Below are 15,265 nucleotides of genomic sequence, written 5' to 3'. Positions count from 1 at the left end.
CCAATCTGTAGGCTGCCTATTTGCTCTTTTAATAAAATTTGTTTTTGGTGAGCATAAGTTTTTAATTTTTAGAGGTCCCATTTATTTTATTTATTTATTTTTCTATTCATTCATTTGTTAATATTTGTTATCTTATTTTTTTACAAAAGGTTAATTCCCATAGATTTCTTCCTATATTGTCTTCCAGGAATTTTACGATTTTAGATTTAACATTTAGATCTATGATCCATTTTGAGTTAGTTTTTGTGTGTGATGTGAGATAAGGGGTTTTACTTCATTTTTATGCAGGTAAGTATCCAGTTTTCCCAGCACCTTTTGTTTATTTATTTTTTTTTTCATAGTTAAAATATTTATTTATCATGTATGACAAACCAATAAATATTAATATACAGAGGAGGAAGTTAACTGATAGTTTTCAGATTCCACAGCACCACATTCTGCTGACCTTAAAAGACTACCACTTGAGTTTTGTTGTTGTTATGTGCTGTCGAGTCAGACCAGACTCATAGCGACTCCTCCTTGGGTCTCCGAGGCAGCATCACCATGGAAATAGATTGCCCAAGCCCCCTCCAAGGAATGGCTGGTGGGTTTGAACCGCCAGCCCTCTGGTCAGCAGTCAGGTGCCTTAGGCACTATGCTACCAGAGCTCCTAGAGCTCCTTTCAGCATGCCCTTAAAGAATAGTCCCAGGAGTTCTTCTGACTGCTAACCAGAAGGCTGGCGGTTCAAACCCACCAGCCACTCTCGGAAAGGAAGGTTTGGGCTATCCACCTCTGCAGCCAACACCTTTTATTATAGAGACTTTTTCTGCCCTGCTGAATGGGCTTTGACCCCTTGTCAAAAATCAGTTGTCCATAGGGTTTAATTCTAGCTTCTCTATTCTTCTTCACTGATTTATGTGTCTATCATTGAACCAAAACCAGGCTGTTTTGATTACAGTGTCTATAGCTTATGTTTTGATATTGGAGAGTGTGAAACCTCCTGTTTTGGTCTTTTTCTTCAGTATTGGTTTGACTATTTGGGATTTCTATCCTTTCCTTATGAAGCTGGTCAGTAATTGTTCCATTTCAGTAATGAATATTGTTGGAATTTGTATCAGGATTACATTGAATCTGTAGATCACTTTAGGTAGGATTAATGTTTTCGCTATATTAATATAAGGCATTTGACTGCTAACCAGAAGGCTGGCGGTTCAAACCCACCAGACACTCCTCGGAAGGAAGGTTGGGCAATCTACTTCCGTAGTGATACCGCCTCAGAAACTCAAGGAGGGGTTGCTATGTGTCACTATACTAAGTCTTCCAATCAATGAGCTTGGGTTGTCTTTCTCCTTCTTTAGGTCTTTTTCAGTCTTATAGTTTTCATGCATAAGTCTGTTATGTCCCTGATTAGGTTAATTGCTAGATATTTAATGATTTGGGGGTTATTGTAAATAGTATTGTTTCCTTGACTTCTTTTTTGCAGTAGTCTTTTTTAGTGTAGAAGAATTCAACTGATTTTTGTGTGTTGATCTTGTACCTGCAACATTGCTAAATTCTTTTGTTAGTTCCATCATTTTTTGTATGGAATCTTTAGGATCTTCTTTGTATGGAATCATTTCAACTGCAAGTAGAGATTGTTTTCTTCTTTCTTTCTGATTTGGATGCTTTTTATTTCTCCTTCTTGTCATATTGCTCTGGCTAGGACTTCCAGTACAATGTTGAATAGAGTGATGATAGTGGACATTCTTGTCTCATTCTTGTTGTCAGAGGGAAGACCTTCAGACTTTCTCTGTTAAGTATAATAATGTTGGCTATTAGTTTTTCATATATTCTTTTAATTATGTTGAAAATTTTCCCTTCCATTTCTATTTTGCTGACAGTTTTTGTCGGGAAAGAGTATTGAATTTTATTGAATGTCTTTTCTGCATCAATTGATATGATTATAAGTTCTTTTGTTTTGGTTTATGTGGATTATATTGATTGATTTCCTAATGTTGAACAACCCTTATGATCCTGGTATGAATCCCACTTCATCATGGTGTATGACTTTTTCTTTTTTTTGATAGTGTTGTTGAAGTCTGTCAGCTAGAATTTGGTGAAAATTTCTGCATTTCTCTTCATAAGAGATGATGATCTGTAATTTTCTTTTTTTCTTATATCTTTTCCTGGTATAGATATTAGGCTTATGCTGGCTTCACAGAAAGAGTTCCATAATGTTCCTCCCTCTTCTCTGTTTTTTAAGAGACTGAATACGATTGTTATCAACTCATCTGAGAATGTTTGGTAGAATTTTCTAGTGTAGCCATCTTTCCTTGTTTTTTTTTTTTTTTATGGGGTGTGGGGGGTTTGGCCATTTTTTGATGGCATCATCTACCTCTTCTTTTGTAATGAGTCTATTTAAAATTTTCTACCTTTGTGTTAGTTTGGTTAGGGAGTCTGTTTCTAGGAATTTTCCCATTTCATCTAGATTTTCAAATTTGTTGGAGTATAATTTTTCATAGTAATCGGTTATGATCTTCATCTCTGTTGGGTCAGTTGTAATGTCACCAATTTCATTTCTTCATTTGGTTATTGGCCTCTGGAGGTTTTTACTTTCTTTTGCTAATTTAGCCATTGGTTTTTCTATTTTATTGATCCTTTCAAAGAATCGACTTCTGGTTTCGTTCATTCTTTCCATTGTTTTTCTAGTTTTAGTTTTGTTTCTTTCTGCCCAGATCTTTATTATTTCTTTTTTCTGGTAACTTTTGACTTCTTTTATTCTACCTTTTCTATTTATTCAAGTTGTCAGTTAAAGTTAATGATTTTGGGTCTTTCTTCTTTTCCAATGTAGGCATTTATTGCTATAAATTTCTTTCTGAGTACTGCTTTTGCTATGTCTCAAATGTTTTCCCCCACTCTACACATGAACAAAAATTTGAAGAGAATTTAAAGATTAAAATTTTAAATCTTTAAAAGTCTCTTTAAAAATTTAAAGAGAAAGAGAAGAGCTCATGAAGAAGACACAGACAGGGGCTTAGCCTACACTAGCCTCCAATCTTTCCTGTGCCTCAAAGGTTTTGATATGTTGTGTTTTCATTTGCATTTGAGTCTAGGAATTTTTAATTTCACTTTTGATTTTTTCTGTGAATGTTTATTTTTTAGTAGTATATTATTTAGTTTCCATGTATTTATTCTTTTTTCCTTATTTATCCTGTTGTTGAGTTCTAGCTCATACTGTAATGGTCAGAGAATATTCTTTGCATGATTTCAATCTTTTTAAATTTGTTGAGACTTGTTTTGTGTCCTAGCATATGGTCTGTTCTGTGAAATGATCCATGTGCACTGGAGAAAAATGTATAATGTTCTGATGCTGGGTGGAGTGTTCTGTATATGCCTGTGATGTCTGTGGTAGTAAAAGCTGTGTTTCAACTTGGCTGGGCCTTGGTTTTGAGTGGCTTAGCAGCTGGATATAGTTATTCCCCATGCTGAGATTGTAATCACCTCCAAGGTGGAATCTGCTATGAGATGTTAATCAGTGGAAAGGGAGCTATGTTTGTGGTGTGACCTGCTTCCAATATATATGGAGAAGCTTTGAGAAAGGTCTCTAGTTTTCTGGCACATTTTGGATCCTGCATTTGGCTGAGTCTTCATCTCTAGTTCCAGGACTTGAACCAGTGAGCTACTATGTTGCCTGCCAATTTTAGGATTGTTCATGGATTTGAACCAGTGGCCTGCCGTGTTGCCTGTTGATCTTGGTATTATGTCATTTTACCTGCTGACCTTGGGTTTGTCAGTGTTAGCAGCCTGTAGCTGCCTGAATTATGAGACACCTCTAGCTCCAATGGGCCTAGAACAGAAGGCAGAACTGAGGCCCAAGGTTGAGGGGCCTTCACCCAGTCCCTGGAGCTGAATTTGGACTTGTACCTTCCTAAACTGCAAGAGAATAAATTCCTGTTTGTGTTATTTCTGTTCTAATAGTACTAGAGAACCAAGACAATGTCCATTAGGTCCAATTGGCTAATGTTTTTTTTTTTTTTTTTAAGTTCTGTGTGTCCTTAGTGATACCCGGTGGCGTAGTACCTAAGGCATGTGACTGCTAACCAGAAGGCTGGTGGTTCAAACTCACCAGCCACTCTTTGGAAGGAAGGTTGGGCAATCTACTTCCATAGTGATACAGCGTCGGAAACACAAGGAGGGGGGTCACTGTGAGTCGGATCCGACTTGTCGCCAGTGAGTTTGGTTTGGTTTTGGTCTATAATTCATAGTGGTGTATTGAACTCTCCTCCTATTATTCTAGAATTGTCTATTTCTCTTTCATATTAGTTAATATTTGTTTTATGTATTTTGGTGCATTGTTGTTAGGTACATACGTATTTATCGTTGTTACGTCCTTTTGCTGGATTGACCTTTTATTATGTAATGTACTTTAGCTCTTGTAATAGATTTTTATTTAAAGTTTATTTTATCTGATATTGGTTATGCCCCACCCCACCTCCCTTTTTTTAATAGTTGCATGGAGTATTTTCCTTCATCCTTTTATTTTCAGTCTGTTTGTGTCCTTTGTCTGAGGTGTGTTCCTTCTAGACAGCAAAAAGATGGATCATGTATTTTGAACCATTCTGCTACTCAGCCTTTTGCATGGGATGTTTGGACCATTCACATTTGAGGTTATTACTGAAAATAAAGTGTCTATCTCACTCATCTTGCTCTTTGTTCTTTGAGTATTTCATATCTTTTTTTTTTATTCTGATTTTTTCTGTTTTTGTTTGCATCTGAGTGCTTTCTTTTGATGAGCTTTTTTGTCTTAATGTTTCTTCTTTCTAATTTGTCTTAATGTTTCTAATTTCTTACTGGTTACCACATATACCACATAGTGGTTACTTTACAGAACTTAAATTACAACAATATTTAACATTGGAGCAACAGTTAACATAAAACCTTAGCATAATAAATCTATTCCTAATATGCCCTGCCTCCTCCTTTTCTGTTGGTCTGTCTTCTTTAATATCAATATACAACCTATATTCAGTAAGTTTATACTTATTTCTTAATGCTCTTGCCTTTCCATTTGGAGTATCTCTTGAGTAATACTTGCGAACATGTTCTAGTAGTGGCAGATTCCAAGAGCTTCTGTTTGGGAATGACTTTATTTTCCCCTTATTTTTGAATGACAGCTTTGCTGGGTAAAGAATTCTTAGTTGGCAATTGCTTTGGTATTTTATATGTTGTTCCACTGTCTTCTGGCCTCTAGAGTTCTTAGGGAGAAATCTGCACTTATTCTTATGGCACATCCTTAGTTTGTTTTTATTGGATTGTCTGGGCATGGACCAGTAACTTGAAATGTGCCTGAGGTGCCATGAAACTGAAGAGGCTGGCAGCTTCATAATGGTGATTGTCCCATGCCATCAGGGAAGCTTTGCCTGATAATCTACTTGCCAGTCTGTCTCTGTCACTGGCTATGTTCCTTTGTTGTGTGTATTTAGGACTGTGGGGTAGACATCTTGGGTATTGGCATGGGTATCGAAGCACCCAAATACACAGAATGTGAGCACATGGGTCAGCAACTAACTCACCATTATGCCTGTCTCTTTATTTTCTAACTAACATGGGCCCTGCAGTGCCTGCTTTTCTGGTGAATCTAGTGGTAAGCTTCCCTTTTTGGATGAATCATTCTAAGTTGTTTTATAGTGTCTGCTTCTTGGTTCCCAGTAGGGAAAGAGGTGAATGGCCTGATACATGAAAAATAGTTAGGTTTGTGTCTGAGGTTTGGAGGTGATCCCAGATGTTCTGCTATAATGCTGTCCCTCACAAGTCCTTGCCCATTATCTTCCAGTGTGCTGTCTGCCATTGGCTGATCCACATAGTTAACCCTCAGGCTACTGCCCAATTTTCTAAAGTAAGGGTTAAGTTCTGGGGCTCATGGGTGATGATCATCCTTGTAGCATTAACTCAGCCCATTGGCTGCTTTGCCCTGTGCTAGTTTGAAGCAACATGGTATCAATGGAGCCTTGTATGGCCGCCATCATCCACAGTGGTGTCGTGGCTCAGCTAGGGCCATCTGTGTCCTAGGCATCTGCTGGCAATGGGCCCTCCTTTCTCTTGGCAGGGAAGGAGATAGTTCCACTGGCATGCTAGTCTAGCCTGTGCCAGGGGGTCATCTTGACATTTAACCCTTCTTATATTTTACTGGGGCTGACTCGACGGCACATAACAACAACAACAACAATATTTTACCCAGAATTTTCACTTATGCAACCAACACTTTCACTTTCTCAAAAGCTTGCTATTGTTCTTTGTCCCATTCTCAAGAGGCATTCTTTTTTAACCAATCAATAGAGTGATCTCAAGTACTGTGCCAACTGGGGTTTATCTGATACCCCAAAAGATCCACAAAGACCTGCACTTCTTTTGGCTTCCTAGGAGTGGAGTAAGCTGTATCTTATCAACTATGGCCTCAGACAACCAGATGACCCCTAGGAATTTTACTGACATTACTAGCCCCTGCATCATTTGGGGGTCATGGCCTATCCTCTCCCCTGTAGGTGTGATTAGAATGTCTAGACAATTCTGTAACAGAGAAACATCTTCAACACTTACCATGATGTTATCAGTGTAATGAAACCAGTGGACTGTAGTGGGGAAAGAAAATAGAGTCAGTTCCCCAGCAACTATACCGTGGCAGGTGCCACGGGGCTGTGCCAATTATGTCCATTGCTGCCCCTACTGGGTAAAGACAAACTGATCTTGAGCAGATGGGGCTAGAGGGATGGTAAACAATACCTTAGCTTAGCTAGGCCTAATACAGCATGATATGTACCTAGGTCTGTACAAACAGATTCTAACAGGGGTGTTACATTTGGGACTATTTCCACTACATTCATCTGCAGTTGGAATTTTCCCACAGAGAATCCTCCCCCTAGAATGCCAATTACTTGTGAGAAGGGGCTTGCAACTGCTTAATATTTCAAAAAAATAAGGGTGTACTCTGTCTCTTTTTATTAGAACTAGCCTGTCACTTGTTTGTCCTCAACCAGTGTATTGTGACCTCTACATGGAACCTCTCGTCCCCCTGCGGGGCTCTGCTTTCAGGTGACTTTGGTTTTTTATCCCTGGTCCTTAGGGACTGGCATACCATCCAGGGACAAGGGCATTTCCTCATGAGGAGGGGGTACTAGGACCCAAAGGGTGGTATTGTTGTAGCTTCAACTTTCTTCAAGGTTGTTGAAAACTGAAGTTGGTTGTTTTATCTTTTTTTTTTTTTTTTTTTACTGTTCTCCCAGTAAGCACTCTTGAAGGGCTGCTCTTAAGAGGTTTTCGGATGGCCAATCAGCCTTTTATTCCTCTTTTCCCACTGCTCACACCCCTTTCTCTCTAGCCCTCTCATCTTCACCTAGTTCAGCTGCTCCAAGCTGTGAGTAATGTGTAGGTGCTGCTGAAGGGTTGGGCCACCTGTGTAAGATCTTTGCTTTTATTTCTGCAGCAAAGAGTTAAGTGTCTGGGCCTAGACCAGAAACTTGAAATTAGCCTAATGTGCATGAATACGAAGAAAGAGGCTGGTACTGACCGAGGCTGGTCCCTGGGTGGCAGCAGGGTTGACTCGACTCTCCGTACCCCCCAGCGTACCCCCCAGCGGAAGGCAGGGGTTTTATGGCTCTAGCGAACAAAAGGTGGAATTGTGCCAGGCCTGCATCTCCAAGGCCACCCTGGCAAGTGTTACTTAAGAGTGACTTAGCAAGTGGAAGTGAACTAGCAAGCAAGAGCATAGATATATTTGGCCTTGCAAAAGTCTGTTTCCCTACATGCATTTTTCTCTTGCTGCTTTCAGAACTCTCTCTCCTTGTTTTTGGTTATCAAAAATTTATTAGGATATGTTGCTGAGTTGATCTTTTTTGTGTCTATTCTGATTGGAGTTCATGTAGCTTCCTGTATTTGCAGGCTGGGTTCTCTGTGCAGATCACAGAAATTCTGATTATCTCGAAAAATGGTTTCTGTGGCTTTATTATTGTTCTCAGATTCCAGTAATTCTAATATTTGATTTCTTAATTGAATCCTACATTTCCTTTTGGGTCTATTCACTTTTCTTTGCTCTTGTTTCTCTTGATAACTTGATAAAGTCAGCTATTTTTCCTTCTGGTTCATTTATTTTATCTCTGTCTAACTATATCGTTGAGTGTTTCTCTTGTTGTTTCTAATTCAGATATTTTATTCTTCAGTACCAGTATTTCTCTTTGGGTTCTGGGTTTTTTTTCAGTTGTTTTTATGTTTTCAGTTTCTTTGTTAAGTCTCTCAGTTTGTTCCTCATTTGTTTCCTGAACTCCGCTAGTTTGTTTTCTGTGTGCTTTTTGTTTTCTTTGAACATATTTAGCAATGTAGTCAGAAAATGATCAATTCTTTGATTATTCTGGCTTCCATTGAAGAGATTTCCTCTTCTTCATGTTTTACTTTTGATAAAGTAAAAAATGAAGTTTTACTTTCGTTCCTTCTTTTCTTGTGATTTTGAGTGTTTTACTTTCTTTTGTTGAACTTGGGCCATTTTGTTACCATTTTTTTTCCTTCTTCCAGTTTTGTATCCTATTTATTGTGGAAGAATTTTTTGATTGCACAGCAGCAAGCACCTGAGTGCCAACCAAAAGGCCAGAGCCCATACCCACCAGCTGCTTCACAGAAGAAAGTTTTGGCAGCCCACCTCCACAAAAAGACCAACAGCCTTGGGAACCCCACAGGGCAATTCCCGAGCCCTGCAGGTTCACTGTGAGTCAGAATGACCCAGCAGCAGTGGGTTTGGTATCTTCTCCTCAGAACCACTTGTCGTTGTTGTTATGTGCCGTTGAGTCAGACCTGACTCATAGCGACCCCTCCTTGGGTTTTCGAGGCAGTATCACTACGGAAATAGATTGCCCCACCTTCCTTCTGGGGAGTGGCTGGTGGGTTTGAACCGTCAGCCTTCTGGTTAGCAGTCAAGTGCCTTAGCCACTATGCTACCAGAGCTCCCCTAGATGGCACTTTTATCCTTAGGGGTTCTTTTCAGTGCCAGTTCAGGAGTTCTGTATGCTTGCTTTCTCTGGAATTCAATATACACACACCAGATGGTGGTGGTAGCTTCCTGTGGTAATGGTGTAGGGCTGTCTATGTCTTTCCTTAACTGGCGTCCCTGCACAGATACTTCCATGGTGTCCCTCTATGAGCTGTACCCTTTGTCTCTGTCATTTTGAAGTATTCTTCTCACCTTGGTGCCCTTGAAGTTCCTCCCAGTCCTATTGCATATCTGTCATGAGACTCAGTGAGATTTAATAGCACTCTCATGTATCACCATGGTCTCCCTTCACCCCCTCCCAGTTGCATGGCTTACAAACTCCTGTGGCCAAGTTGTACAACTTTAGGAAAAAAATTGGTCTACAGCCTCCTCAGGTTAGTTCCTTTTCTGTTGTTCCATGTTTGGTGTGTTACCTAGCCCCTATCACAAAATGGTACAATGAGTGAGTGCTCTAGATATTATGGGTAGGATCTTCTGGCTTCTGAGCCAAGCCTGTTTCTTCTTTCCCCAGCTTCTGAACTCACCTTGAGTCTCCAATACCTCAGCTACTGCCTTGTTTTTATTCATTGTTCAGTGAGTTAGTTGCTGGGGGAGTCAATGGGATCATCCACTCACTTCACCATTTTGCCCCACCACAACTCATTAAATTTGATCTCATGACCCATTAGTAAATTATAAAAAAACACTGCCCTAGGAGAACTTGCTAGTTAAAGCAGCCTTGCTAGGTCCTTTAATTAAATGAGACATTATTATCAATCTGAATTGTTCTCTCACTCATTCAGATTCATCAATAAGTTTTATAAACTTGAAAGAAGATTAGGAGATTCTTTTTCTTCTTCTTTCATCACATCATGGTAACATGAAAGGAAATTTGCTTAAATTAATGATGGAAAAATAAGGTTATTCTATACAGTTTCATGTTTTCAGAATAATGTTAAGGTTATTCTTACCATGAAACCAGAAGGACTGGATGGTGCCCAGCTATCATTACTGAACACTTTTATGAAGGATTCTTTAGAGCAATCTTGATCAAAAAGGGGAAATGCAGAACAGAATTTCAAATTCTCATGGAATTCAGATTTTCTGGAGTTATAGAGGCTGGATAAACCCCTCAAACTATTGCCTTGAGATAATCTTCAAACTAAAAATATCCCCTGAAGTGTTCTTAAAATCAAACAATAGTTTAGCTTAATTAGTATAAAAGGTCTGCCTTGAACACAATGTTCTTTTAAGAGCCATCTACATGCATCAAATTGACAACAGCAACTCAAAAGATTAGATAGGAACCTATCTAGGGGCAGTGATTTTATGTTAGTGGGGGAGGGACAACTCAGAAAAGGAGGATGTGAACAGACCTATGCACACCCATGGTCATCACAGCACTATTCCCAATAGCAAAAAAGACGGAAACAACCTAAATGCCCATCAACAGAGGAATGGATCGTCCAACTATGGTACATACACATGATGGAATACTATACAATGTTAAAGAACAATGATGAATCTGGAAAACATCTCATAACATATATGAACCTAGAGGACATTATGCTGAGTGAAATTAGTTAATCATAAAAGAACAAATATATGATTAAATTATGGTAAAAAGGCATTTCACACAGAAAGAAATATTCTTTGATGGTTACCAGGGATGGGAGCGGAATGGATAGTGAACCATTAACAAGCGGGTTGCTAAGTGCTGTCTTGTCAGCTCTGGCTCACAGTGATGCTGTGTACAACAGAATCAAACATTGCCTGGTCCTGCGCCAGCCTCACAATTCTTGCTATACAAGGAGCCCATTGTTTCAGCCACTGTTTCGATCCATCTCGTTGAGGGCCTTCTGCTTTTTTGCTGACCCTCCACTTTACCAAGCATGATATCTTTCTCTAGAGAATGGTCCCTTCTGACAACATGACCAGAGTAGATGAGACGAAGATTGGCCATTCTCACTTCCAAGGAGCATTCTGGCTGCACTTCTTTCAGGACAGATTTGTTAGTTCTTCTGGCAGTGCATAGTACTTTCAGTATTCTTCACCAACACCACAGTTCAAAAGCATCAACTCTTCTTTGGTTTTCCTTATTCATTGTTCAGCTTTCACATGCATATGAGGCTATTGAAAATACCATGGCTTGTGTTAGGTGCACCTTAGTCTTCAAAATGACATCTTTGCTCTTCAGCACTTTAAAAAGGTCTTTTGCAGCAGATTTGCCCAGTGCAATACATCGTCTGATTTCTTGGTTGCTGCCTCCATCTGTGTTGATTGTGGAAACAAGTAATATGAAATCTTTGACAGTCTCAATCTTTTCTCCATTTATTGTGATGCTGCTTATTGGTCTAGTTTGTGAGGATTTTCATTTTCTGTATTTTGAGGTGTAATCTGTACTGTAGACTGTAGTCTTTAATCTTCATCAGTAAGTGCTTAAAGTCATCTTCACTCAGCAAGCAAGGTTTTGTCATCTCCACATCACAAGTTGTTAGTCCTCTTCCAATCCTGATGTTATGTTCTTCTTCATACAATTGAGCTGCTCAGATTATTTTCTTAGCATACAGAGTAAGTATGGTGAAAGGATACAACCTTGATACACTCCTTTCCTGTTTTTAAACCATGAGTATTCCTTTGTTATGTTTAAATAACAGCCTCCTGGTATATGTACAGGTTCCTCATGAGTACAGTTAAGTGTTCTGGAATTCCCATTCTTCTCAATGTTATCCATAATTTGTTATGATCCACACAATCAAATGCTTTTGCTTGTCAATAAAACACAAGTAAACATCTTTCTGGTATTCTTTGCTTTCAGCCAAGATCCATCTGGCATCAGCAATGATATCCCTCATTCTTCAGCCCCTTCTGAATCCGGTTTGTATTTCTAGAGTTCCCTGTTAATATAGTGCTGCAACCAGTTTTGAATTATCGTTAGCAAAATGTTACTTGCATGTGATATTAATAATATTGTTCAACAATTTCCACATTGTGTGGGATCACCTTTCTTTGGAATGGGTACAAATATGGATCTCTTTCAGTCAGTTGGCCAGGTAACTGTCTTCCAAGTTTCTTGGCATAGATGAGTAAGTGCCTTCAGCATGGCATCTGTTTGTTTAAACATCTCAGTGGGTATTCTGTCAATTCCTGAAGCCTTGTTTTTTGCAAATTGCTTCAGTGCAGCTTTGACTTCTTCCTTCCATACCATCAGTTCATGATCATATGCCACCCCCTGAAATGGATGAACATCTACTGATTCTTTTTGGTATTGTGACTCTGTATATTCCTTCCATCTTTTGAGTTTCTTGAATCAGTCAGTATTTTGCCCAGAACATTTTCAGTATTGCAACTCGAGGCTTGAATTTTTTCTTCAGTTCTTTCAGCTTGAGAAATACAGAGTGTGTTCTTCCATTTTGGTTTTCTAGCTCCAGGTCTTTGCACATTTCATTGTAACAATTGACTTTGTCTTCTCAAGGTGCTCTTTGAAATCTTCTGTTTAGCCTTTTATCATGTCATTTCTTCCATTTGCTTTAACTACTGTCTGTTCAAGAGCAAGTTTCAGAATCTCTTCTGACATCCATTTTGGTCTTTTCTTCCTTTCCTGTCTTTTTAATGACCTTTTCCTTTTTTCATGTATAGTGTTTTTGATACCATCCCACAATTCATCTGGTTTTCAATCATTGGGCTTCATTGCATCAAATCTGTTCTTCAGATGATCTCTAGATCCAGGTGGGATATTAACAAGGATATATTTTGGCTCTCATGGACTTGTTTTAATTGTCTTCAAGTTCAGAACTTGCATTTAGCAGTTGATGGTCTGTTCCACAGTCAGCTCCTGGCCTTGTTTTGGCTGAAGATAGTGAGCTTCACTATCTCCTCTTTCCACATATGTAGTCACTCTGATTCCTGTGTATTCCATCTGGTGAGGTCCACATGCATAGCCACTGTTTATGGTGTTGAAAAAAAGGCATTTGCAATGACTAAGTCGTTGGTCTTGCAAAATTCTATTCTGTGATCTCTGGTGTCATTTCTATCACTAAGGCTGTATTTTCCAAGTATTAGTGATTCTTCTTTGTTTCCAGCTTTTCCATTCCAATCAGCAGTAATAATCAACACATCTTAATTGACTATTTGGTCAATTTCAGACTGTAGAAGTTGATAAAAACCTTCATCTTTGGCTTTGGTAGTTGATGTATCAATTTGAATAATAGCAGTATTAACTGGTCTTCCTTGTAGATGTATGGATATTATCCTATCACAGACAGCATTCTTGAAACATTCTTTTTCACAGTTAAGTGATGCGTTTCTTCCTCAATTTGTTATTGCTGGCATAGTAGACCATTTGATTGCCTGATTCATAATGGCTAAAACCAGTCTATTTCAGCTCACTAATGCCTAGATCTTCATGTGTTCCATTTCATCTTTGACAACTTTCAGTTTTCCTGCATACATACTTTTTATATTCTATGTTCTGATTTTTAATGGATGTTTGCAGCTGTTTCTTCCCATTTTGAGTCATGCCACATCAGCAAATGGAGGTCCCGAAAGCTTTACTCCATCCACACCATTAAGGTTGACTCTATTCTGAGGAGGCAGCTCTTCCCCAGTCATGTTTTGATGCCTTCCAACCTGAGGAGCTCATATTCTGGTACTATATCAGGAATTGTTTTAGTGCTATTCATCAAGTTTTCCAGTAATATGTCAAGACAGTGTTTCACTGCTATTCATAAGGTTTTCACTGGCCAATTCTTTGAGAAGTGGATGGCCCCTTCCTTCTTTCAAGTCTGTCTTAGTATGAAGACACCACTAAAACCTGGTATTTGAAACATCGGAGGCTTAGCCTCCAGTCTCACAGCAACACACAAGCCACCACAGTATGACAAACTGACAGACAAGTGTCTAGAGGGTAGACACTTTAACTTGGGTGAAAGAGAAGGAAAAGAAAAAGAAAAGGAAAGTGAGAATGGTTGCACGTCATCAAAAGTATAATGAACATAACTGCCTTGTACATGTGAAACTGTTCAGTTGGTGTGTTTTGTGTGTATATTCTTAACAACAGCAATAAAATTTAAAAAGTAATGTTAAGGCATTAAGACTTCACAATGTAAACTGTAAACTAGATTATAGAATTTATATATGTATTTTTTGTGCTTTTACAGTTTTAATGTCAGATTCTGCTTAAAAGCTGATGGCAAAGGAGCACTTCCAAGGACACTTAGTAAGTTGTACTAAAGGAAAAGTATATAATTTTAGCGATGCTGCATGCACAGTACTTAAATAATGTTTTAGAATATTTAAATAGTTACTAAAATTATTGTTGTATTTTATTTGAATGTTCATGTTTAAAGATATTCAAAATTACACCATAACTACTTCCTTTATTTGGAAACTGTTAAGCCAATTCAGAAATAATTCTTTTATTTATTGGCATTCTGGGAACAAAATGACTGACTGAAAAATTTACCTTCAGAAAGCTAAGCAGTTACCGACGTGAGATAAATGAACTCTACGGAAAATAAGTATCATTTTTTATCAGGTATATACTGAGAACAATATATTTTCTATCTGAGTACTATCTCCTAAGTGCCCCTGGGTTATTTATATTGTTTGCCTACTGACCACTCCCAGCAATTTCAGGAGTAGAGGTAGGTCCTGTAGGAGGAAAAGGTGTTTTGACCACTAAATGCAGGAAACTCTTAACTCCATTCTTCCTTTCCTAAAAATGGTCATATGTGACCCTGAGAATAAAGTAGAGGTGTTCAATAATTGTTGCCAAACCCGGGCAAGATGGCGGACTAGGCAGAAAGACTGCACAGACCCTCTTCAACAGAGAAAAGGGAAACCAATTAACACAGACACAAAAGATAATCCTGGACCCCTGAACTTTGAAGGGAAGGATATAGAAGTGGACTAAACTCCAACTAACAGGAGAATTTGCGTGAAAATATCAAAAAAGGAGACAGACGGAGCTGCGGTCTGGCAGCGATCCTGAGCGATCCTGACGGCACAGACAGCTTGGAGATTCCCAAGTGGTGGTAGGACCTAAGAATTAACTTAGAAATCACCCTGCTAGCCAGGGACTGCACAGAGGACTGTGTACGGTGGCTGGGGAACAAACGGAGAAGGTGAAGAGAAAGGTGGGCTGAGCTGCGGACTTTTGTCGGTCCGGAGGGTGCCGCCATTTTGAAGGTTTAAAAAGCGGCTTGACTATTTTGTATATTTAAAGAGAGCGCTCTGGCAGATTCCTGGGGCTTAAGAACACGTTCTGCTTTCCAGCAACCCCAAGGACACTC

The 15,265-nt window shown here is 38.9% G+C and overlaps 1 protein-coding gene across 1 annotated transcript in view; it reads left to right on the top strand.

Moving 5' to 3' along the window:
* ITGAV (integrin subunit alpha V) overlaps nt 1-15,265 on the top strand; it is a 137,615-nt gene that overhangs the window by 87,423 nt on the left and 34,927 nt on the right. Inside the window, exon 16 of the mRNA XM_007959852.2 lies at nt 14,132-14,190. Within this exon, the coding sequence (XP_007958043.1) occupies nt 14,132-14,190 (59 nt within the window). The remainder of the gene's footprint in view (nt 1-14,131; nt 14,191-15,265) is intronic.

The sequence above is a fragment of the Orycteropus afer genome, unplaced genomic scaffold (genome assembly GCF_000298275.1).
Source record: "Orycteropus afer afer isolate SDZICR_OR568_19922 unplaced genomic scaffold, OryAfe1.0 scaffold00001, whole genome shotgun sequence".
NCBI lineage: Eukaryota > Metazoa > Chordata > Mammalia > Tubulidentata > Orycteropodidae > Orycteropus > Orycteropus afer.
Note: the sequence above shows the minus strand (reverse complement) of the source record. Positions and strands in the feature narration are given on the sequence as shown.